A 25,984-nucleotide genomic window follows, 5' to 3' on the forward strand; every position below is an offset into this window, starting at 1 on the left:
TCGCTGGAACGTTGCACTTAGACTTTTGATTCTATTTCTGTCACCTTCTACTTTTGCTTCTCGTCTATCTCTGGCAATTTTAAGAGTTTCCTCAGACATCCATCGAGGTTTTTCTTTTCTTTTGGCTACAGGAATAGTCTTTGCACATTCTTCCTTGATAATATCTCTAGTTTCCACCCATAGTTCTTCAGGTTTACATTCACTTGAACTTAGTAATGCAAATCTGTTCCTTACATGGTCTTTAAACTCTTCCGGAATATTGCTTAGATTGTATTTTGGTGCTATGAATGTTTTGGTGTTTTTCTTAAGCTTTATCTTGATTTTCGATATTACCAATTCATGATCTGTACCGCAGTCAGCTCCTGGTCTTGTTTTGGCCGAGAGAATAGAGCTTCTCCATCTTCTGCTTCCAATTATATAATCTATTTGATTTCTATACTGGCCGTCTGGTGATGTCCATGTATACAATCGTCTCTTTGGTTGCCTGAAACATGTGTTTGCAATGAACAGATTGTTGTCTTCACAGAATTCTACGAGGCGTTCTCCTGCTAGTGAGTTACTGGTTGCATATTTAGCAAATAGTAGACTGAGTGGTCAGTAGTGAGAGGAAGTACAAGCAGCATTACATCTCTCCCCACCCCCCAGACCTAAGCAAAATTATTCCCACCTCTCCTTGACTGGATAAAGCCCCAACTGGCTACAACCTGTCTCTTTAGTCCAGATGCATATTGCCTCTGCCCACAAAGATTGACTGGATAAAGCCCCAACTGGCTACAACCTGTCTCTTTAGTCCAGATGCATATTGCCTCTGCCCACAAAGATAGTAAATGCTATTCTCTGCACATCTGTGTGCCTTGGCCTCATGGGCAAAGTCAGCAAATGGGCAGGCAGCCGCAACCACTTCCCTCACTACAGCTGCCTTTCCTCCATAACCAGAGATACTGCTCCTGCTATCTCTGCGTAAGCAGCTGGGTTGCACGAAAGTTCCTCCACATGACCCAAGTGCACGATCGCATGGAAAAAATAAGTGCCAATCGTCTGTGTGAACCAGCCCTTAGGTAGCCAGCAAAACTGAAAATTCCTGCGCTATGTTATGGTACACACCGGAAAAGCAAGCCAATGACTCACCACACCAACCTAAGCAAAGGTCAGACAACCCTTTAAAACAGCCTCTACAGAGGTAAGGATGTCAAAATAAGCCCATGGATATGATCAAGAGAGCACAATGGCAAGTTATGAGACTAGAGACATGTGGTTAACGCAAGATGGTGACAAGAACAGCAAGTTTTAGGGAATGCATTTTAGAGAAAGGCAAAGAGTGGGGAAAGTGATTGATCTGTATATTTTGGACGTATGGAATTAAAACGATGAGCTCAGGCACAGAATCCCTGCTGGGTGAACACTTAACACGTTATGCTCTCAGCTAAATTTTATGCTTTCATAAGACTTCTGAAATCTTTTGTTGAACTTGATACTGTACGAGACAGAACCAAGTATAAATCATTTGACTCCCACGAGACACTTCTTAAGCGTTCTATTTGATTAGAAGCAGATTACTCAGGCATGTCTTTAGATCTGTTTTCAAAAGCACAAACACTCTCTCTTACCTCGTGGCAATTCTCTGAAGGTTTCTCTCTGTTTCTCTGTCTTTGACAACATCTGGCTTCACTCTGCACATCTCTTCCCACTCCCGCTTTTTATCAAGCTGCATCATAAATATTATTACGTGAAAGAGCATTAGGCATTTTAAAAATGTGGCACATCCATACAGGATGTGTGGTAAGAAAGCAAAATGGATAGATTTTTTAGGTGACCGTTAGGTTAAAAATGGGGAGAATGTACCTACATTTCAAAGCATTACTTCGACAGGGCTGGACAACATATCAATAGGGTAAATTCTCACAGTACAGACACTCATTACACCACTCCAATTGCATGAGGGCTAACAGGTCTAGAAAACAGGGGTAATAGGGGTATGAAGCACCCAAAATGGAATTCCCATGTTAGCAAAAGAAAGAAATTCCTTATAACGAGCACAGAGCTTAACCTTAGGCTCAGCTACTTGCCTACACAAAGAACCCCTCTTTCTGCATGAGCAGCTTGTGAGACTCCTTACTCTTTGTGGCACTTAGATGGAACTGTGCTAACTTTCAAACTTTATTCCGGCAGGTTGTTTTTAATTTTAACTTTAAACTCACCTGCAAGCTGAGTATAGTTTATCTGGAGCACAGCCTTTTAAGAGGACAAATACATTCTAAAGTAAGCTGCTAGACCCGACACCAAACTTGGGCCATGTGTAGCCTAGTGCATCATTCCAAGATGGATGCCAGCCCCACCCGGCCAATATGATTTGAATGTGACTGCTGTCTTCTAGCAATAGTCCTGGTGAAACATGGCATAATGCAAGATGGAGGATTAACATGACCCTCCGCCATCATTAACCAAGGATTTTAAAATAGCCCAATCTCATCAGATCTCGGAAGCTAAGCAGGATCAGCCCTGGTTATTATTTGGCTGGGACACCACCAAGGAATACCAGGGTTGCTATGCAGAGGAAGGCAATGGCAACCCACCTCTCTTACCTTGAAAATCCATAAGGGGTTGCCATAAGTCAGATGTGACTTGACGGTACTTACACACAGTGATGAGCCATACTTACTGAATACACAAGAACTTTGAAAAATTATATAAACCATTAAATCACATGTGATTTGCAACCGAGTGTGGACATTAAGCTCAAACAGAATCACATTTTCGGTCCTCATCAACAAGTATAACGTATGCGGGCTTTTATTTTACCTGAAAGCTGAAACAAAGCAGTTTTACTCGCTTCTTAAAAGAACTGAGTGGCAACTGAAACTTGTTCTAGCCCTCTTAACACTAATTCTGTATTACCTACACAGGCTCTTCTGTGAAGTTACATGGAATTCATATCTTCATAATCCAGACAGACTGCAATGAATGCATGTGTTTATAACTATACTCTGGCCTGAGATCAAACAACCAACCCTATTCTAGTTTTCCCTCAGCATGGAACCAGTGACAGGGAGGCTGTTTTAAATTTTTCTCATGGTGAACAAATCAGTTTACAGCCTAACAGCCCACCACCAATTTGAGGTATCCTGTATATTTATTTCATAAAACCAAATCTAGAAAGCAAACTACAAGCACACCTCAGATATTGCGGGTTTAGTTCCAGACTACCGCAGTAAAGTGAATATCACAATAAAGCGAGTTGCACAATTTTTTGGGTTTCCCAGTGCAGATAAAAGTTATGTTTACACTATACTGTATATTGAGTGTATAATAGCATTATGTCTAAAAAGTAGTACTGTAATAATGAAAACGTTTGAAATATTGTGAAAATTACCACAATGCGGCACAGAGATGTGCAGTGAGCACATGCTGCTGGAAAAATGGCACCAATAAGACTTGCTCAAAAAGATGGTATCTGCAAAGCGCAGTAAAGCAAACTGCAATAAAATGAGGTGTGCCTAATGAGATTACATATTGCAGCCGGGTATAGTTAGGTTTCATCCTGAATGCTGAACACAATGGGGGCACCTAAGTAGTTACCACAGTCTGATAATACAATCTGCTATTGAAATAAGAGGAGACCCGTGGCGCAGAGTGGTAAGCTGCAGTACTGCAGTCAAAAGCTCTGCTCATGACCTAAGTTCGATCCCGACGGAAGTCGGTTTCAGGTAGCCGGCTCAAGGTCGACCCAGCCTTCCAACCTTCCGAGGTCGGTAAAATGAGTACCCAGCTTGCTGGAGGTAAAGGGAAGATGACTATGGAAGGCACTGGCAAACCATCCCATAAACAAAGTCTGCCTAAGAAACGTCGGGATGTGACTTCACCTCATGGGTCAGGAATTACCCGGTGCTTGCACAGGGGACCTTTACCTTTTTTTACCTATTGAAATAAGACACTGAAATCTCCATAAGATCTCAGGAATGGAATGGAAGAGGCTTGAACGTACTCCCCCAAACTGTGGTTTTCTCTCTCATGCTCCCAAACCACCTTTCAAACTCTCCCTTTCCTTTCACACACATCCTGTTTGGAATCAATCCTGCCAATCAAATATCATTCCAGTTTAGAACAAAACATGAGTGTTTTACAAACCAGAAGAACTTTTAACATCATGAAGATTTTTACATCTTCAGGCAAGAACAGGTCTTTTCCAAGTTAAAATTACCTCACTAGCCAAACTATGTTAGGAAAAATCAGCATTTAGATTAAATAACCTGCTAAATCTTTGTTACAGATAAAAGATGGGGACACGCAGACAAGTCACAGGATGCAGTCTGACTAGCAGTCTGATTCAAACCAGAATCATGGTGGCTCATTTGGATTGTGGATCAGACAGTTCAGACTATACCACTCTGTTGTACTAGTATGTTGTATTATTCAAAAAGAAGTACAAGGTAGACATTTTAGCTCTTCCCATCCCAGTAGTTCGAAGAAGTCATTAATAAGATAAAAAACAGCAGTTAATCACCAAAGATATAAATACTCTATTCATCAAACATATCAGCAATGACCCTAAGAAATGATTCCCCTGATAAGTTTACTTCCCAGTACTTTATACTTACTGATACAGGTATGTCAAACATAAGCCCCTGCAATGGTCCAAAGGAATGATCACAAAAGGTCCCTCCCCAAGGCCAGCTATGTGGTATGCTGCACCTCTGTCACCATCCACATAACTGGCTTGTCTCCAGGGCTAAGAAACCAAGAAACCCTTGCCAGGACCTGATTCACCAATACCTACTGCTGTATCTCACAGTGGCAACTATTCATGGCTTTAATTTCTTATTTAATAGCTAGCTTTTGGAGAATATGAATGATTGCTCTTGTGCTCTCTGGCATACAGCAAGGACAGATAGCTAGATGCTGAATTCAGATGACATGCATATTTTTATAAACAATTTCAGCTTAGGACCAGGGCTCTCCTGCCTATTGGATTCTAGCTCTCCTGTACAAACAGAACTTGGTTAATGAAGCAGTGATTGGTTTCACTCCTACCCCACCATGGTACTCCTGCACCCATCACAAGCACCCTGGCAACAAGAGACCTTGTGTAATCAGTGCCCCAAACGTCAACCATCAGGATGTTTGGAACAATAATAGAATTGGCATCAGGGAGGAAGGGCTCCACTCACTCAAGGGAGGAGGGGAGGGAACAATGCCTTCCTCAGGTGCAACTTACCCCTCATCTCTATATCAATAGAACCCATGAAAGAGATGACTGGTGACCCTGGACAGCTTGGGGGGGGGGGGCTGTCAAGTCCCAACCAACTTATGGCGACCCAGTAGAGTTTTCAAGGCAAGAGATGTTAAGAGGTGGCTTGCTATTGCCTGCCTCTGTATTCCTTGGTGGTCTCCCATCCAACTACTAACCAGGGCCGACCCTGTTAAGCTTCCAAGAGCTGACAAGATCAGGCTAGCCTGGGCTATCCAAGTCAGGGCTGGCAACTGTTACATCTTGCCTATTTCCTCACCTGCCTCCTCTTTTCCAACCATTCTTGTTTTTCTCTCTCTCGTTCCTTATCTCGTTCTTTGTTTTTAACCAAGATGGCGTGTTTACTCTTGGGAACTGTTTTGTTAAGCACTTTAGCCATGGCTTCAGCCCAGCCAGTGTTTGCGGCATCTTTGGACTCAGTTTCATCTTTGTCATCCAGGATTGCAGGCTCATCCTCCTCATCGCCTTCCGACTCTCCATCCCCAGAAGAAAAGCTGTCATCCGGAAGGCCTGAGCTTTGTTCAGAGCCTGAAAACAGAGAAGGGATGTCAAATTCTCTGCTAAGTGTAACCCATCCATTAGAGAAAGGTTGTTCCAGAGCACAAAAGTCACCGGAGTGCAGGACCAACCACCATTTCCTCATATTAGTCCTCCAATATGCCTAAGCAAGACAAGGCAGCATTTTGATGAATTTACGAGAAAGTATATTGTGCAAATAAACCCTCCCCTGAGTAATGATTTCACAAGCCGTTAAGGGAAAAAGAACAAACCTTGGTCATTTATTACACAATTAATAAAAGTTTGGGTAGAGCGCACATTTTTGAGAAAAAACCTTCCTGGCATTTTTTTTTACACAAACAATGAATTCTTTAAAAAACTGCAATACTGACATCTAGTGTTGAAATCTCCACGGCAACATAGGTTAAAATGAGTATAATAAGACACACTCTGAATAAGCATGTGCACACACTCACGCCAACTGGTCTTGTTTGGTAACAGGCCATCTGAAATAACAGTGCAATCCTAAACAGAGTTACATCTCTTTTAAAGCCACTGAGGGCTTGGAAGGGGTGTAATTCGTTTTAGGATTGCACTGTAATTCTTTCAATAACACCCTTCCCACACAGAGAACCTCACTCTGTTAATTGTCCATCCCTTGTGATTTCTCTTGCAGAAAAAGGCTGGAAATTGGCAGGCATCTAGAGTTTGCTGTTTAAGGAGATGCCAAGTTCAGTTGTAAAGCAACCAAATGCTTTTACAAAATCCAGCTGTGCAACTGAGAAGGAGTGGAAGTCACAAGATTTAAGCTACATCATTAAAACTGGTAAACACAAATGTTGAGTTAATCACCATATATGACAATGTATAAGTGACATATATTGGAGCACCTTCCACATTGGAAATTTATAAAACACAAAACATCCCTAAACCTTCATTCAAAACTAAACCTGCTGGACATAAGCCACTATGCAAAAGGGAATGAGCCCGTCATACTGGAAAATCTTTATATTTACAACCAGCTTTATTCTCTATAGCTGTCTCATAACTGCATCAACAACAAAAATAGTTTCAGAGGGTAGCTGTGTTGGTCTGCAGCAGAAGAGCTAGATTCAAGTCCAGTAGCACCTTAAAGGCCAACAAATTTTTTGGAGTATTTATTTAATTCATTTATATTCTGTCTTTCTCCCCAATGGGGACCCAAAGTGGTTTATGTCGTTCTCCCCACACCCTCAGTTTTATCCTCACGAAAAGATAAAGAGTGTGACCAGCCCAAGGTTAACCAGTTAGCTTCCATGGCACAAGTTGGGATTCGAATCTGGGTCTTCCAGATGCTAGTCCAACACTCTTAATTACTACACTACACGGGCTCTCAGATACATATGAGAGCTTTGAATCTTGAAAGCTCATACCCCAAAAATCTTGCTGGTCTCTAAGGTGCCATTGAACTAAAAAAAAAAAAATCTCTAAATGCTTTAGTTAATTTGATGGATGCTGGTGTCCAAAGGAATCACCATGTCCACAGAACAAAGATATGAACTCGCCAAAGCACACAGTGTTCCTTTCTGTTTGCAAAAAAAGCCACTGCCCTTGATTTCTTCATTAACAAAATTTACGTCCCGCCTTTCTGCCCAACCTGGGCTACAAAGGTGGCTAACAACGACAAGCAGAGCTAAAAATACATAGACAAAGCACAAGACTGAAGCTGATTAAAACAGTCCCTTCCTCCTGTTCCCACAGCGGCTACTTCTGTTCTGGGGAAAGAATCTACGGGGTATTGTTTTTAAAACGTCGAATTTCAGATATCTAGGCAACAACGATGAAAACACAGACCGCCGTGAAGCAACGGACGCTGTGCTGAGAACAGAAACCAAACGATCGAGACGGTAAGCTGCAGGGAGCGAGATTTCACAGCCTGGAAGAGAAGAGCTCAAGAGACACCAATATAGAGATTGTCAAAAGAACGCAAAATACGAGAGAATGGAAGTGGGGGGGGCGTATAAGGCCCGTAAAGCACACGCGGTGCTCTCCTGTCTCCCCCATCCCAGGCCCAGAGGGGAAAGTTCCTGCATCCCTACCCAGCCGGGCATACTATTATTCTTCACTAACCACCCCCCACCCCCGGCTCGCTTCCCAGCGCCGACAGAAGCCATTACCACCATCACTTTCCGCGGCGGCGACAGCTTCTTCTTCCACACGTGAGTCCGCCATGGCGGCCGCCATCTTGCCGACGACGCGCGTTCGGCGAAAGGGTCCGACGGAGGCGCGCAGCCGCCAAGGCTCAGCACAAACGTTCCGGGCGATCAAAAAAGTCGCTCCGAGAGAGGGAGAAAGAGACGGCGTGCCTTGGGGGTTTATCCCGGGGGGTTGGCCACAAAGAGTCACAGGCGGACAGCAACCATAGACGTCTTATGCACATTATCGGGGAATAAATTCCATTTAATACCGTGGGATTTAATCCTAGGCAGAGTTACTACATTCAATTGCAGTGATTGGGGTTAGAAGGTAATTCACAGTGGGTCGCCGCGTTAGTCTGTCTGCAGTAGTAGAAAAGGGCAAGAGTCCAGCAGCACTGTAAAGACGAACAAAAGTATTTTCTGGCAGGGTGTGAGCTTTCGTGAGCCACGGCTCCCTTCTTCAGATCTGCAGTAGTAGAAAAGGGCAGGAGTCCAGCAGCACCTCAAAGACGAACAAAAGTATTTCCTGGTAGGGTAGGAGCTTTCGTGAGCCACAGCTCAATTCTTCAGATACCTGAAGAAGTATCTGAAGAAGTGAGCTGTGGCTCACGAAAGCTCCTACCCTACCAGGAAATACTTTTGTTCGTCTTTACGGTGCTGCTGGACTCTTGCCCTTTTCTACTCCCGGGGTTAGAAGGGTGCAACTTTGCGCCGAATTGCCCTTCGTCCCGAGCAAAAGCGCAGCGTCACACTGCACAAAGCGCAATAGAGCGCGGTGGGCCGGACCAGCTGCGGCCGATGTGCTCTGCGCTTGCTTTGGAGATCTGAGCCGCGCGTAGAAATGTCGCTGCGCTTCTTTCCTCTGTGCGTTTCATAATTTTGCCGCTGCTGTGTTTATCCTGCTATAGAGTGATCATACGCAGCTGAAACCGGAATGCGCTTTTGGGTTCAGAGTGAAAGGTGCTGGGTAACCAAATCTAATTTATTAGATAATAGGTTACCGTGGAGATTTGGAAGCAGAGCGGGACCCAGTTTCGGCAATAAATACCTCCCCCGCATTCGTCGGCGTTCAAATGGCAACCCGAAGTGAGGCATGCATACTCCCTTTTTTTAGCTCTAAGACTGGAAGATGCTGGGGGAGTTTTTTCTCCCTACAGAGCTTAATTTCGAAACCCAGAAGTGTTACTACGACTCAGGCTTGAGTAGGGATGGAGTGCAGCAGATGCGGCGTTGTTCATATTTACTTGGGTGTAAGCTAGGGTTGCCAACCTCCAGGTGGTGTCTGGAGATCTCCAATTGATCTCCAGGCGACAGAGATCAGTTCGCCTGGAGAAACTGGCCACTTTGGCAATTGGACTCTATGGCATTGAAGCCCCTCCCCTCTCCAAACCCCACCCTCCTCAGGCTCCACCCCCCAAAATCTCCAGCTATCTCATTCGGGAGTGTGTGATGTGTATGAATTGTATGTGTTTTACCAAAAAAAAATTGTTTTAAAAAAATCTCCAGTTATTTCCCAGCCTGGAGCTGGCAACTGTAGTGTAAGCCCTACGGAAGTCCTCGGATGCATAGAATTGGACTGCAAGTGGTGAACGACAGATATTTTGACACACGCTGCTGGCAGAAATAAATTGGACATGTGCAGCTTTTTCTTAAGTGATGCCTTGGTGAGAAATGCTGCACTTGTTAAATCACTGCATATAAATGTATGGGTTGTAGTTGTTTTTTTGTTTTTGTTTTTTTAAACCAAATTAAACACAAAGGAGATGGGCATAATGCAATCTTAGGAAAATTATTGTGTGCATGCTCAGATGCACTGTCTTGATGTCATTACTTTATGTGTTCCTTTCAGTTCAGAGTTTAAAAAAAAAGTTTCAGGACTAGTCCACACCACAGCATAAATGAGAATAAAGCTATACCAATTAGTGGCATTAAAAACCTGGGAATCTGTTGCATGGTTCACACACACAGATTGATCACTTGATTACCTTCTTGCATCAGTGAGTATAGCAAATGTAACACATCACAAATAGGCTTGTTATATCTCTTAAGCCGCTCACTTTTCCAGTGGAAGTTTACTTAGACGCTGAGCAGTGAGATCTACCATGTACAGTAATGTATGCAGATGGCTGGTTTTGTTCAGTATCCACAGAGATGGAGGGATATCACTGTCTCAGCTTCCACTCCTACCATGAAACTTCCATCTGGGCGTACAGTAGAACATTTACACTAGAACCTATTCATGTAAATGGGATTTGGATGCTTTATACATGGTGGAGACTGGGTGCATGGAAGAGGGCCTGGTGCCATGCTCAGGGTGTGTTCCCTATGAATGGGGAATAAACCTGCACAGAGCTCCTGCAGAGAAATTAAAAGGCTATTGAACCAGCTCTGTGACTTCAGATGTTAGATTAGAATTTGCCGATGAAAACGGAAGCAAGAGGGGTTCAAGCTTTCTGTTTTTATGCTTTTTTTGTAATTCCCAAGATAAGGACTCATTTTTGTTAGGGAAATTCTGGCATGCTGAAACATGTGCAAAAAGCCTTTTCCTGAAGGGTAGGTAAGGTTCAATAACAAGACCAATAGTCTAAACACTCTGGCAATCTTATTTAATTATATATTTAATTTATATCCTGCCCCTCCTCAACCAAGGTCGGGCTTGGGAGGCATACAACCAATATAACAACACCATGTACAATCAATTAAAAATCCTATTAATACAAATAAATTACCATGTAGAATTCCCAATAAATCCACAGTTATTAGGGTTGCCAGGTCCCTCTTTGCCATCGGCGGGAGGTTTTGGGGGCAGAGCCTGAGGACGGCAGGGTTTGGGGAGGGGAGGGCAATGCCATAGAGTCCAATTGCCAGAGCAGCCATTTTCTCCAGGTGAACTGATCTCTATTGGCTGGAGACCAGTTGTAATAGCAGGAGATCTCCAGCTACTACCTGTTTTATATATTATAAAACAAAGCATATATAAGCCCTCAGTCAGGAGAGGTAGGCGGGTGGGCAGATGAAATTAAACTTGACTACAACATAGTAAGCAGGAACAGGGAGGCCAGTTTTGATGAAAACTGTTGCTGCCCTCAACCATAGGCTTGGCAGAACGTCTCCGTCTTACAGGCCCTGAGGTACTGTGCTAAGTCCTAGAGGGCCCTGGTCCTACAGAGGGTTCCACCAGGCTAGAGCCAGCACCGAGAAGTCCCAGGCCCTGGCTGAGGACAGCCAGATACTTCTTGGGCCGGGGACCACCAACAAGTTATTTGACGAGCGTAATGCTCTCTGAGGGGTGTATCTGGAGAGGCAGTCCCATAGGTATGATTGTCCCAAACCATTTAGGGGCTCAAAGGTCAATACCAGAAACTTAAACCTGATTTGGTATTCAATCTGGAGCTAGTGAAGGTGGCAGAGCACTGGTTGGATATGGGCTCTCCAAGGAGTCCCTGTAAGAACCCTAGCCCATGTATTCTGGAACAGTTGAAGCTTCCAGAGCAGGCCTAAGGGTAGTCCTGCATAGAGCAAGTTACAGTAGTCTAGCCTGGAGGTGACTGTTGTGTGGATCACTGTAGCACAGTCCTGTCAGGACAGGTAGGGCATGAGCTGCCTAGCCTGGCACAGAGGGAAAAACGCAACCTTGGCTACATTGTGACCAGTGCCTCCATTGACAGAGAGGCATCCAGAATCACACCTAAACTCTTGATGGTAGGTGCAGGTATTACCCCGTCAAGAGTTGGCAGCAGGTGCACCAACCCCTGCTCTTCTTGGCCCAGCCACAGGACCTCCGTCTTTGATGGATTGAGTTTCAGCCGACTTTGTTTTAACCATCCCACCACAGCCTCAAGACACCTGGCCAAGGTAGCTGGGACAGTATCTGGTCAGCCGTCCACCAGGAGATATAGCTGGGTGTCATCAGAATACTGATGACAGCCCAGCCTGAAGGTCTGAATCAGCTGGGCAACATTGGGGAGAAAATCAGCCCCTGGGGGACCGCTAGGGTTGCCAGGTCCCTCTTTGCCACCGGCGGGAGGTTTTTGGGGCAGAGCCTGAGGAGGGCAGGGTTTGGGGAGGGGAAGGGAAGGGACTTCAATGCCATAGAGTCCAAATGCCAAAGCAGCCATTTTCTCCAGGTGAACTGATCTCTATCGGCTGGAGATCAGTTGTAATAGCAGGAGATCTCCAGCTAGTACCTGGAGGTTGGCCGCCCTAGGGACCCCACACACCAAGGGGTATGGTGAAACTCTCTCCCCAAGCACCACCCTCTGTCCCTGATCTTGAAGGAATGAGCACAGCCACTGAAGGTCCATCCCACTTATCCCAACATCGGAGAGGTGGTGGGTCAACAGGGCATAACCAACCCTGTCAAACGCTGCTGTCAGACCTAAAAGTAACAGCAGTGCTCACCTGCCTCGATCCAGCTGGAAGCCAGACTGGAATGGGTCTAGGGCCAATGTGTCCTCCAGGAACACTTGGAGCTGGTCCGCTACCACTCTCTCAACTACTTTATCTAAAAATGCCAAATTAGACACCGGGCGGTAGTTGGCACGATCCCTAGGGTCCAGAGATATTTTTTAAAGAGCTGTCTCACCATTCCTTAAGCTTCCCCAGGAAGACCCCTGTAGTCAGGGAAAGGTTGACTATGTCCATAAGGGGGACTTGTACCGCATCACTGTTAGCTTTAATCAGCCATAATGGGCATGGGTCTAAGGGACAAGTGGTGGGCTTCACAGCACCCAAGATCCTGTCCACATCTTCAAGCAGCAGCTGGACAAACACTTGTCAGGGATGCTGTAGGCTGATCCTGCATTGAGCAGGGGGTTGGACTAGATGGCCTGTATGGCCCCTCCCAACTCTATGATTCTGTGATTCTACTCCTGAGCACCTGTACGATACCTTTCCTCTTTGATGTCTTGTAAATGTGCTCAACCTGTCTACTTGGCAGGGTACCACACTCTGGAAAAAGAAGGCATGCAGTCACTTGACTGATGGCACAACACTATTCTTTACTGAGAAGCAAGTCTCATTGTGTTCAGTGGGGCATATTTCCAGATACAGATATGTAAAATTGCACCCTAAATGAGATGGATTGTGCTCTCCTCTGGGCTAGCTGGTCTGTATGCATAACAGCTGGGAAACTGACATTCTTGCATAATAAGCTGCAAAATGGCACCAGACACCTCTTAGAAAGGGATAAAGTATCATCTGGAAACACAACATGCATATATTTGTATTCACAGACAAAGCTTTGCTGTGCGTATGCACGCTATATTACCAATGCCAGCTACCATAATCTCCCAGCCTGCATGTGATGCTTAAGTAATTTCATATGTATATCACGGCAGCTTCTCATACAAACTAATAGTAATATGGTTTAAATGCGTTTTTTTAGCTTTACATCTTCCAGTTCAACTGCCCCCCTTCCCGTTTGAATTCCCGTAGCCATCATCCCTTTTGTAGCAAGGTGGAGACTCCTGGATGAGCCACTGGGACTCAGGCGCGTAAAGAACTCCAGCAAGATATTAAAGGGTTTTATGACATTCAAAACAGAAAAAGGTTGCAAGGTACACCCCCCCCCAAAGCACTCTTTCTAGCCGAAGGTTACTAGGCAAAGAAAAGCAAGAAAAGGTTCCCTGACACACTTGAACATATTCCTTAATGCAACTCATGAGCCCCTTCGCCCCCCTTCTTAACCTTGGAGAGGGAAGGTTTTATAAGCTCTTCATAGATCTTTGCCCCCTTATGCACGACTGGTTAACCTTTCCCCTCCAAAATGGGCAAAGGCCAGTCCTGAGTCTTGAACTTCTCTGGAGCTCTAGACTCATCTTTTCACCTCATAGGAACTAATCCTTTATCAACCACATGCATTAAGCAAATGCCCATGAGGCCATGCTGAGGGCCAAGTGAGAACTATTTATTTTATGCAAGGGCAAAACTGTCCAGTACAGCTACAGCATTGTATACTACATAAATTTTAAAATGTCTGATTTGTCACAAATGTAGTAATTATAATACTGAGCCCTACTATGTTGGAAAATTTCTGATCCGTCTCCAGTCTTCTGCTCTTGGCCAAGGTGCTAGAGTGGATTGTGGCTCCTCAGCTCCAGGGGTTCATGGAAGAGATGGATTTTCTGGACCATTTCAATCTGGCTTCAGGCCAGCATTTGGAACAGAGACTGTTTTGGTTGCCTTGGTTGATGATCTCTGTCAAGCAATGTCAGATCTACTATGAAACCAATGAAGCTTAAGCTTCAGGGACCCTAATCCCGGAAGGGCCCTGAAGAAACTTTTTTTTTAAAGGAGTGAATTTTTCAACAAAATTTAATGGAGTGTTTAAAAGTGTTTGTTATTTAAAAATAAGGCTATTTTAGTGATAGAATCATAAGCCAATGGGTTGAAGTACTAAATATTGACCTTAGAATATGCTCTAATACCCATTTCGTATGGCCTCAAAATGTCCCTGTAATTGGTCAAATTTCAAAATTTTCTCAGGGGCTTGCAGCGCCGAACCCCCAGCTGTATGGGCTCACTGAGCTCGCCTGAATCTATTCATAGCCTAAATTTTGGCAGCTGGATCCTCAAAGACCAGGGACTTCAGATCTCTTCTGACTTGAGTGGGGTTATACTTCCTTGAAAAGCCAGGTTTGCAACTTGGGAGTGCTACTCGACACAGCAGACACCTTAGGAAACCAGGTGGCTACAGTGGCTCAGAATGCATTTACCCAGCTTCACCTGGTGCATCAACTGCACCCATTCCTGGTTCCGTTAGATCTAGCCACAGTGATTCATGCCTCAGTTAGATCTAGACTGAACTACTGCAATGCGCTGTACTTGGGAGTCTTTTAATTGTTGACTTTTTATTGGGTTTTTATTGTGGGTTTTTATTATTTAGTTTATTAATGTTTTGCACTGAATTTGTGCCTCAGTCTAAAATATGTCAAATCTGTTCAGTGAAAAAAGAGAGTTTTCAGAGCCACAGTTTGGATCTGCTCCACAGTTAACTGTTATGATGTGGAGAGATATTTCAGGATGAAAGTATGCTATCTATTGGGCTCTGTGTCACTGTTTTAAACATTCAATGATGTCTTTGAATGAAAAGTTCCAGTGGTCTGACTTTTTGTCTTTTAGCAGAAATAACAACATGAGAAGTTGTCTTCCTAGGAACAGAAATGATGTAATTCAATCAAACGTCATGTCAACATTGCTCCTACCTAGGGCTGGCCTGAGTCATTTTAGTGCCTCGGGTGGAAAGTCTAAATGGTGCCTCTTTACAGTAAAAATATAATACTTTAAATAACTAGCTGTTTATTGCTCTTTAATGATGTACAGAATCTGCTGTTTAAGATGGCCTATTTCCCACTGTCCAATGGTAGCCAGTCCTCCTGCTCACCTCAATCCCTCTTAGAGCTAAAAAAAAGAGCAAGCAAAGTTCCTGGTTAGACAAAAGATCTTTGATACTGTAGCAGCAAACCGGGGTCTGTGGGGGGGGGGGGGGAAAGAGACCTGAGACTGTTATCAAGAAAAAACAGTTTTATTCCAGCTGGTCACCCAGTGGCTTTAGCAAGCAAAATTAACTGGGCCCCGATTATACTGGGGCGCACACTTTTAACCAAAATCGATGCCTTGAGAGGACGTGTCAACATTCCACGCCTATCAGGTTGTTTAACATTGTCTGGAGCCTCTAAAGCTCTGGCAGTTTATTCCAGTTTTCGATATCATACAGCGTTCACCATGACTTTCCCTGACATTTCACCTAGTAGCATACACACAGAGCTAGCTAGCATGTATCCAGGCAGACTTCTCCCCCTGCTCCCACGCATGCCCAGTCGGTTCTACAAGCAAGGACGGCGATTGGTCCAGCGTGAGTAAGGGAGGCGGGGGGAGTGCGGGGGTTGGCTGGCAGCAGGAAATGGATCGAACACAGTTTGCATGTTCCCACAGAAAGGCACCGGGTGTGGAGGACGTTTTATTTTTTTAAATCGCCGTATAAGCGTATGCGCTTAACGCGGCGAAATTGTGCTCTGGAGACGTCCTCGGAATCCTTCGGGTGAGTTGCAGTGGGAACATGCAAGGAAAGCCCGCGGAAGCCGGCGCCGCAAATGGTAAGTGCGGATATGGCCCCTGTCCACTCTCTCCAAACCATGCATAATTTTATAGACCTCTATCATGTCTCCCCTCAGCCGCCTTCTTTCCAAGCTAAACAGCCCTAAGCGTCTTAACCGCTCCCCATAGGACAGTTGCTCTAGTCCCCTAATCATTTTGGTTGCTCTTTTCTGCACCTTCTCAAGCTCTGTAATATCCTTTTTTAGGTGTAATATCCTTTTTTAGGTGCTCAGAGAAGGGTATTAGAGATTTTTAATTGATATGTGCCTATGTGAACAAGGTGATTTTTAACTGATATAATTTTATCTGTATTTTGTATATAGAGATTTTTATTATGTAATCAGTTTTACTGACAAGGTTTGCAGCTTATCTGGCTATTGCCCTAACAATAAAACAATTCAGTCCTCCTGCTGTTGGGCAGATTATATCCTCCAGTCATTTATGCAGCAAGGCCAGGCCCAGTGCAGGCTGAAAGTGTGAAAAGCCCAACTTCACCCAGCCCACTTTCTAAAAACATTTGGCGGGCGCCAGGAAAGATGTTGGTGGATGCCATGGTGGTCATGGGACCAAATTGGGGAGAACAGTGTGGCCAGATTGTTGACTGCTACCTCCTGTAAGGAGTATATTTCTCTGGTGCTGAAATGACTTTTCTGGCCACCAAATCTATTCTGGGCCCCATTCAGGTTGTCATTTATTACTCTTAAAGCCCTTAGGACCAAGATACCTATTTCACACAAACCCTTAATCAAAGGATCTCAGGGCAGCTTCTCCTTTATTGTAAACAGCAGCTCAAACACACTATGAAACCCTCACCAAAACTTATCAGGGCTTCCTCAGTGAGAAGTTAAGAACTTCTCTGTAGGACATCCTGCCCATCATTACTGATCTTCTCTTGCTACAGCAGATTGCATGTGTTCTGTCTAGTTCAAAATCTCAGTTGGCCAGTGGTGGTGGAATACTAGTGAGAACTAACAGTCCTGGCCTCTGTATGAACAAAATGTGAGCCTCAAAACATGTTCTCAAATCCCTGGTGATATGAAATGTGATTGCAAAAGGCTTTGTTGGAGAAAATTTGAAAACACTGCTGTTAGAAACCTTAAAGGCAAAATTAAATCTTCTTTGCCCCAAAAAGTTGCTGCTGAAGGCCAGATTAAAGTTTTAATATACAGTGTTTTTCATAAAGTCATATAAATCAGGTTTAACATGAATGAAGTTCTTTGCTGCCATGATTCTTCTAAGGGGTCGCCCCCCCCCCCCGCCTGAATTGCCTTACCCCATTAGACACAGACCAGGCTGGAAAAGGCCAGTGTCTACCTACTTAACCAGACCATATAGGACATTTGGAAAAATACAAGCCACACTCGACCAGTTACAATGTCATCCTCAAGGATGACCCATTAATTTGATTCAATGGAGAACAGGGAGCTATGAATGGGAAAAAGGAAGATGACTCAGTTTGGCTACAATCCAAAATATAAGGCAGGTTTTAGGTAATGTGCAATACAAGAAGCCATTTCTTTGTGCTTTCCAGCGCTACAGACCTCTTTCAAAAGCCTTCAGTGATTTACAAACATTCATAATCATTCATTTTCAGCAATATGTGGTTCCTGTCTCACATGCAGGGGAACTCAGGTGCTAAAAATTTCACCAAGGATCAGACAAAAAGGAATTATAATATGGTATTTGTGACATTATTTCTGGATCAAGTCTGAAAAATAAGCCCCTCTGCTTTCAGGACTCTTTAAGAAGAGAATATTATCCAGGCCCATTTTTTAACTAATTATAAGAATGGTGAGAATCCCAGTGGAACCATAAAAGGCTGCTTTGTTTTGTCTTCAGTAGAGGATGTTCCTTTATACTCTCTGTACAAGTCCATGGCATGTAGCTATGTAATGGATTCTCTCCTTTTTTTATTTGCATGTGTTAGCCTTTTTATTGCAAATAGGGTTCTAAATCTTACTTTAGAAAAGAAAACTGCACTGTATGGGAGTGCGTCTGCAAAGGAAGCTATCAATAACGTTAGTTATGAAAACCCGATCATAAGTGTTTTTAGTCCATTAGCCATTCCACTTTATTTATGTCCTCTTTCTGGCAGAGTTTGGAGCCAGTTATTCAAATATGAAATTTGGAAAGAGGAGCAGCAGATGAGGATATAAAACATAAATACGTTCTTTGCGTTAGAATTTGTTTTTTAAAAAAAATTCTTTCAACTAAACTGTGCAGACATCTCCTTTGAAGTGCATGCAAAGTGTTCACCCTCATCTGTTCTTTGTTTCCCTACCCCTCACCTAGCATCATTAAATTAAAGTACTGAAAGGACGAAGAAGAAGAAGAAGAAGAAGAAGAAGAAGAAGAAGAAGAAGAGGAGGAGGAGGAGGAGGAGGAGGAGGAGGAGTTGGTTTTTATATACCAACTTTCTCTACCACTTAAGGAAGAATCAAACCGGCTTACAATCACCTTCCCGTCCCCTTCCCACAACAGACACCTTGTGAGGTAGGTGGAGCTGAGATAGCTCTAAGAGAGCTGTGACTAGCATAAGGTCACCCAGCTGGCTTCATGTGTAGGAGCGGGGAAACCAACCCGGTTCACCAGACTAGTTTCTGCCGCTCATGTTGAGGAGTGGGGAATCAAACCCGGTTCTCCAGATTAGAGTCCACCGCTCCAAACCACAGCTCTTAACCACTACACCATGCTGCTCTCACTAGAAAACTGAAATTTAATATCACCTAATTTCATATATAAAGTGGATGCAAAATGTATGTTACTGTAGTGATGAGATCCATGATTTATGCCACTGAATCCCATTGGACCAATGGAATGCAACACTCTCCTGGAAGAAGAGAGAGAGAGCAGAGTGGAGGACCCAATGGATAGGAATAGAACCAGTGTGGGATAGTGTGGTGTAACGGTTAGAGGATCGGACTAGAACTGGAGAGACTTTAGATCAAACCTCAAGCAGCCTTAAAGTTCTCTGCATGACCTTGGACTGTCACTCTGCTTAACCTCACAAGAATGAAATGGAGGAGGGGAGAGCCTGCTACACTGTCACAAGCTTCCCACTAGGGCTGTTGAAAACAATTCGGTAAAATTAGGATTCGGCAAAATTTGGCCCGGTTTTATTCGGGAAATGTTGAAGTCCGAACTCCCCCGCTTCGGGTCCGTGCAATTCGGCATGAGATCCGGAGTTCGGGGGAAAATTCGTCCGAATAAAGCCATTAAAAACACAATCGCGCCTTTCCGTGGCTCCGGGGGGGCATTTTTTGGGGGTAGAGGTCCCAAACTTTCAGCATAGCTTGAGGAGACCCTTCTTGCAAGAACCCCCAAGTTTTGTGAAGATTGGGTCAGGGGGCTGAGATATGGGCCTCGAAAGGGGTCCCCCCTCCTTAATGTGCATCTCTGACAATGGGGGTTTGCAATTAGCAGAGCTTGCCTCCTACTCCTGAAGCTCCCAGCCCCAACAAACAGCTGAGCTGGGGGAGCAAGGGCGGGGCAGCTGTGAAGAAGTTTGCAAACCATGCAAAGCAACACGTTTGCAAACATGCAAACCATGTAAAGCAACACGTTTTCAACCATGCAAAGCAACACGTGACGCCTGGGAGTTTGCAAACCATGGAAAGGGACAGAGGCACGCTAGCTATGCATAAGAAGCAGGAGGGGGTGGAATTTCCCCTTTTGCATCGGACTCGGGACCAGGCAAATGCATTCTTTAAGTCACAATCTGAAAACCAGTTTTGAGCAAGCATCAAAATAGACCTATCTTATGAATGAGGGAAAACCTGAGGACACACAACTGAAGCCCCCCCTCAAACCAGGGAGAGAGAGACTGGAGGGGGCACACACACCCAGGCAGAAGGGGTGAAATCCCCCTTTGGCTTCCCCCCACCCACAGAAACTGCTCCCTCCCCCCCCACACAGACTCTGCTTCCCCCCCACACACACACAGGAGAAAAATTATAGAGAAAAGCCCCAAAATGGGTCTTACTGTGGATGTCTTCTGTTCCATCTTCTTCACACCTGCCCCGCCCTTGCTCCCCACAGCTCAGCTGTTTGTCGGGGCTGGGAGCTTTGGGCTGGGAGGCAAGCTCTGCTAATTGCAAACCCCCATTTTCAGAGATGCACATTAAGGGTGGGGGAACCCCTTCCCGGCCCCATATTTTGCCCCCCGATCCAATCTTTACAAAACTTGGGGGTTCTTGCAAGAAGGGTCCTCTGAAGCTATGCTGAAAGTTTGGGGGCTCTACCCCAAAAAATGTGCCCCCTGCAGCCACGGAATGGCTCAAATGTGCACACACACACACACCCCAAGGGGGATCTCTCTCTCACACAAACAGATACTCTCTCTTTCTCTCCCCAGGCCGCACAGCAGCTGGGCTCATGCACTCAATCGCGACTGATTGGCCAGAAGACCCAGCTTGGCCACCGATTTGCCACGGGAGAATGCTGTTTACTAACTGACAGTTATGCTGCTGCGCCGAACCCCGAATTTGCTGAATTTATTTGCCGAACACCCCGAACTCGCTGAATTCGGCTCCCGGTTTTCCCGCCTTTCCATCCAAACTAAAAACCAACGAATCAGGGGAAATTCGGCTGTTTTCGGTTTGGGACGAACCGAATCAACAGCCCTACTTCCCATAGGAAGAGTCAGCTAAAAATGCAACTAATAAATGAAATTGCACAGCATAAAATCTATTTATCCAAGAGTTCAGCAAAAAGAAAGGCTGGTGGCTTCTCTAGCAATTGGTCCAAATGCCCATCTTGGCCAGGCTATCCTCCCGCCTCTCCGGTTAGCTGAAAACTGAGTGAATGAACTGGTGAAATAACATACAGTTGCTTTCAAAAAAATACTACTGATTCTTCCCTCTTCCCATCTTTCCTGTCTCTGAAATGTTAAAAAGCGCCATGAATGATTTATGAGTCTAAAATGGTTTGCTTTCTGTTGCTATTTTATCTGATAATAAAGAACATATATGTGGTGAAGTTGAGCTTGAAAGACAAAAATGTTCCTTATGACTTTCCTGGAGACTGGCGAGTGTCTCTGCTCCTGAGATTTCCTGTACCTGTTTGCCATTTTTAATGCACCCCTGAAGCTACAGCTTGATCCTGTTGAATATAGCAGCGGCGAGGCTGGGATTTGAAATGTCATCATGGGGGCCGGTATCAATGTATCACTCCTGCCATAGGTAACGCTAGATGTAGCAGACATTTCCAGAAGCTGCTGCTGTTCATATTTCACAAAGCCTAAGGGCAGACAACAAAGAAAGTAGGACACTGCAACTGAGAGGGGAGGGGGAGACTCCAATATTATGTCTCTTATAAAACACACAAATATGCATGTGATTAACAATGCTGTTACTAGGCCACAAGACAGTGCTCCCCCCCACCCCTGATTTGAACACATAACAGCTTGGAACAATTGGATTGGATCCACTGGATGGTTTCTGTAGATGGGGGAATTTCTGCAGAATGGAAGTATTATGCATGCTCTGCCAAGCTCCTCGGAATAACTGAGCTGTGACATTCTGCGCCAGCTGGAGTCTCTGAGTATTTTTAGGGGAGACCTGTGTACAGCACATTACAGGAGTCTGCTCTCACCGTGGACCCAGGTGGCCACATTGGTAGGGTTGTCAGGTCCCTCTTTGCCACCATCAGAAAGTTTTTGGGGTGGAACCTGAGGAGGGCGGGGTTTGGGGAGGGACTTCAATGCCATAGAATCCAGTTGCCAAAGCGGCCATTTTCTCCAGGTGAACTGATCTTAGCTGGAGATCAGTTGTAAGAGCAGGAGATCTCCAGCTAGTACCTGGAGGTTGGCAACCCTATGCTGCCATGATGGAGGTACATTTTGCACCCCACATGGATGTAGCCTGAGTAAAAGGACGAAGGTCCAGTCAATGTGGTTTTGGAGTGGACCCCTTCAACTAGTGATGAATTGCAAAGCAAGTTGAAAAATGATAGAAGTCTGTATGTTTTTTAAGGGTATTTTTGTCTTCCCAATTAAGAAATATTGCTGTGAGATGGATTTCTCTTTGAAAGTAATTTTTAATCAGCTTTGAGCCATGAGATGCACACTTATTGCTTGTTTTTAAAACTTTTGGTAGGGAACACATTCTACATTGGTTTGGTTGCCACCGATTCCCTGTCTATGGTAAAGACTTTGGGGGAATGTTCTAGGGCACACACTCCATTCATATAGGGCACTTGGCTAGATTTGCTAGGCCTCACTTGGATTTAAACTGTGACCTAGAAAATACCTAGCATTCTATTATAGTACACATTTTGTGTTGGTCTGCAGTAGAACAGCTAGATTTGAGTCCAGTAGTACCTTGGAGACCAACAGGATTTTGGGGGTATAAGCTTTCAAAAGTCAAAGCTGTCTTCATCAGAAACAAAGAGAGTTTCAACTCAATGAAAAGGAAGGCTAATAATAGTAGTCCAACAGTCTTCAGGGAAGATGGTCTAATATTATTGACTTCATTAAAGAATCTCTGAAGAAACTCGGCCTATCCTAGGAATACAATTTGAAAACCCACGGACTACTACCAGCAATGTTAGATTAATATCTGCTTAAAATCCAGTTTAATTAACCAATCAATTACACCAATTAATCAGATAGTGCTGTCAGCAGTAATCAAAATTGTATTTGAATGGCATAATATTTCAGGACTGAAATCTAAGGTGGAACTTGGAAGTGGAGTTTATTTTTCATTGCACGGAAGTAACTTCCAGCTTCCCAACTAATTTAGGTGGGAGACGATGTAGATGCAATGTTTCTTGTGTACACTGTAGATTAAAATTAATGTGAAAGCAAGATCCTTGAGCCACCATCACCTAGTCCTTCTCACTGGAATGGATTCTAATTGAATGTTAAGATCAAAGTTTAAGTTTATAAGAGAGAAAAACAAGCACAGATAAATAGTTATTATCTGACGTCCTTATGAAAATTCATGACCTGCAGCTTTATCAGGGACCTTTTAAGAATTCTAATTGTGAAGTATGCAGAACTATTAAATGGCTGGAGCGCTTCAGTCTCTTGATAAGAAGCGAGTTAAATAATTGTCCTGTTTAACTTGTGCTTGTTAACCTTTAAGGTCAACTAGTCTGAACATACGTTTAATGAAATCCTGGAGCCAGAATTTATGATACTGCTACTGAATGTTAAATTGGACAATTTACATAAGCAGGACATTAACCTTCTGAGTACTAAATAGCATTTTAGCACTTAGCCGCTGGGGACAATAAGGGACATGTTCTATATATTTGTGATTAGCTTGGCTGGAAACTCTCATGATGACCAATTGGCCTACCAAGTTTAGCAGCATAATTAAATGAATGGACTCAGCCTAAGTAAATTATCACTGCTGTGTACAGTATATCATTATAGTCCTAAGGAGGAGGGGGAGGGGGAAGAAAGGATATGAATAATTTAATATTACATTACTAATTTATCAATGCTAAGTGACTGTGAGGAGAGACTCTGTAATTCGTTGGTTTAAATTTGATATTTGATTTACTGGTGGTGTGATTAAACTTGTGCCTACTTAATTTCTTTATCAGAAATTTATGGCGACTCAAAATTTATAATAGCACTCCCCTTCCCCTGCACTTCCTTGCCTTTTCCAGAAACATAAGTTTCCCCCCCTGTTTTCTCCTAATTGTTGATAATGGCAAATATTAAGCATCACCACACATGTAATTAAGCCATTTTCACAGTGAGGTGTCCTATCTTTCCCTCGATGGCAACTCTGATAAAAGGCATAAGAACATAAGAAGAGCCCTGCTGAATCAGACCAGTGGTCTATCTATTACAGCATCCTGTCTTACACAGTGGCCAACCAATTCCTCTGGAGGACCAACAACAGGGCATAGAGGACAAGGCCTTCTCCTGATGTTGCCTCCTGGCACTGGGATTCAGAAGCTTACTGTCTCAGAATGTGGATATTCCCTTTAGTCACCATGGCTAGTGGCCACTGATAGACCTATCTTCCAGGAATCTATCCAATCCCCTTCTAAAGCTGTCTATGTCTATGGCCATCACTACATCCTCTGGCAGTAAATTCCACAATCACTCTCTGTGTAAAGAAGTATTTCCTTTTGTTCGTTCTGAACCTACTGCCCATCAGCTTCATTACATGCAGTCAAGTTCTAGTATTTTGGGAGAGGGTTCTCTTTGTCAACTCTCACTACCCCTTTAATAATTTTATAAACCTCTATCATGTTCCCCCTTAGTTGTCTCTTCTACATGGAAAAGTCCCAGACTCCTCAGCCTTTCCTCATAGGAAAGGTGCTCCAACCCCCATCGTCTTGGTTGACCACTTCTGTACCTTTTCCAGCTCTGTGATGTCCTTTTTGATATGGTGACCAGAACTTCACAGAATATTCCAAATGAGGCTGCTGCACCATTGAGCTATACCAGGACATTATAATATTGGCCGTTTTATTTTCAATCCCTTTCCTAATAATCCCTAACATAGAATTTGCCTTTTTCACCACTACAGCACACTGGGATGACACTTTCATTGAGCTCTCTACTATGACCCAAAGATCTTTTCCCCTTTCAGTCTCAACAAGTTCAGACCCCATTATCCTATACTTGACGCTGGGATTTTTTATCCCTGCATGCATCACTTTACACTTACCAGTCTTGAACTTCATCTGCTGCATTGTTGCCCACTCACCCAATTTGTAGAGATCCTCCTGCAGCTCTTCACAGTCATCCTTGGTTTTCTCCATCCTGAATAATTTTGTGTCACCTGCAAACTTGGCCACTACATTACTCACCCCTAGCTCCAGATCATTTATGAACAAATTAAATAGAATCAACCCCAATACTAATCCTTGTGGGACCCCACTGCTTACTTCCCTCCTTTGTGAGAGCGGTCTATTTATTCCTACTCTTTGCTTCCTATCATTTAGCCTCTTTTTAATCCATAAGAGAACACACCCTGCTAAGTTTACTCTGGAGTAAACTGCTAAGTTTACTCTGGAGTCTGGTGAGGTACCTTGTCAAAAGCCTTTTGAAAGTCCAAGTAAATCATGGCTAACAGGTCACCATTGTCTATGTGGTTGTTCATTTTCTCAAAGAACTCCAAAAGATTAGTGAAGCAGGACTTAGAATCATAGAATCATAGAGTTGGAAGGGACACCAGGGTCATCTAGTCCAACCCCCTGCACAATGCAGGAAATTCTGAACTACCTCCCCCCCACACCCCCAGTGACCCATACTCCATGCCCAGAAGATGGCCAAGGTACCCTCCCTCTCATGACCTGCCTAAGGTTATAGAATCAGCATTGCTGACAGATAGCCATCTAGCCTCTTCTTTAAAACCTCCAGGGAAGGAGAGCTTACCACCTCCCGAGGAAGCCTGTTCCACTGAGGAACTGCTCTAACTGCTCTAACTTCCCTTTGCAGAAATCATGCTTAGTTTCCGTCAGCAGGCTTTGTACCTCTATGTGCCTAAATAATTCTAAGTTTGATTACAGTTTCTCCTAATTTGCCTGGGACAGACGTTAGGCTGACTGGCCTGTAATTTCCTGGTTCCCCTCTGAACCCTTTTTTATACATTGAATTAACATTTGCTACTCTCCAATCTTCTGGTACAGCAGCTGAATTTAGTGATAGGTTGCATATATGGGATAGTAGATGAACTATCTCACATTTGAGTTCCCTAAGAACTCTCTGGTATATGCCACCAGGGCCTGAAGACTTATCAGTTTTTAATTTCCCCAATAGGTCTAGAGCTTCATCTCTCATCACCTCAATTTGACTCAGTTCTTCAAACTCCCATTATGAAAATAGTGGCTCTCGCATGGGTACATGCCTCACACTTTCCACAGTGAACACAGAAGCAAAAAATTCATTGAGCTTTTCTGCCATCTCCCCATCTTCCTTTAGCAATCCCGTTATTCCTTGGTCATCCAAAGACCCAACTGCTTCTCTGGCTAGTTTCCTGCTCTGGATATATTTGGAGAA

The 25,984-nt window shown here is 44.1% G+C and overlaps 1 protein-coding gene across 1 annotated transcript in view; it reads right to left on the reverse strand.

Moving 5' to 3' along the window:
- The window catches only part of RRP15 (ribosomal RNA processing 15 homolog), a 280,684-nt gene that overhangs the window by 24,547 nt on the left and 230,153 nt on the right, over positions 1-25,984 (reverse strand). The window contains exons 2-3 of the mRNA XM_056852856.1: positions 5,505-5,675; positions 1,608-1,705 (exon numbers count right to left, since the gene is read on the reverse strand). Coding sequence (XP_056708834.1) covers positions 1,608-1,705; positions 5,505-5,624 — 218 coding nt within the window. The 5' untranslated portion in view covers positions 5,625-5,675. The remainder of the gene's footprint in view (positions 1-1,607; positions 1,706-5,504; positions 5,676-25,984) is intronic.

Source organism: Euleptes europaea, chromosome 7 (assembly GCF_029931775.1).
Source record: "Euleptes europaea isolate rEulEur1 chromosome 7, rEulEur1.hap1, whole genome shotgun sequence".
NCBI lineage: Eukaryota > Metazoa > Chordata > Lepidosauria > Squamata > Sphaerodactylidae > Euleptes > Euleptes europaea.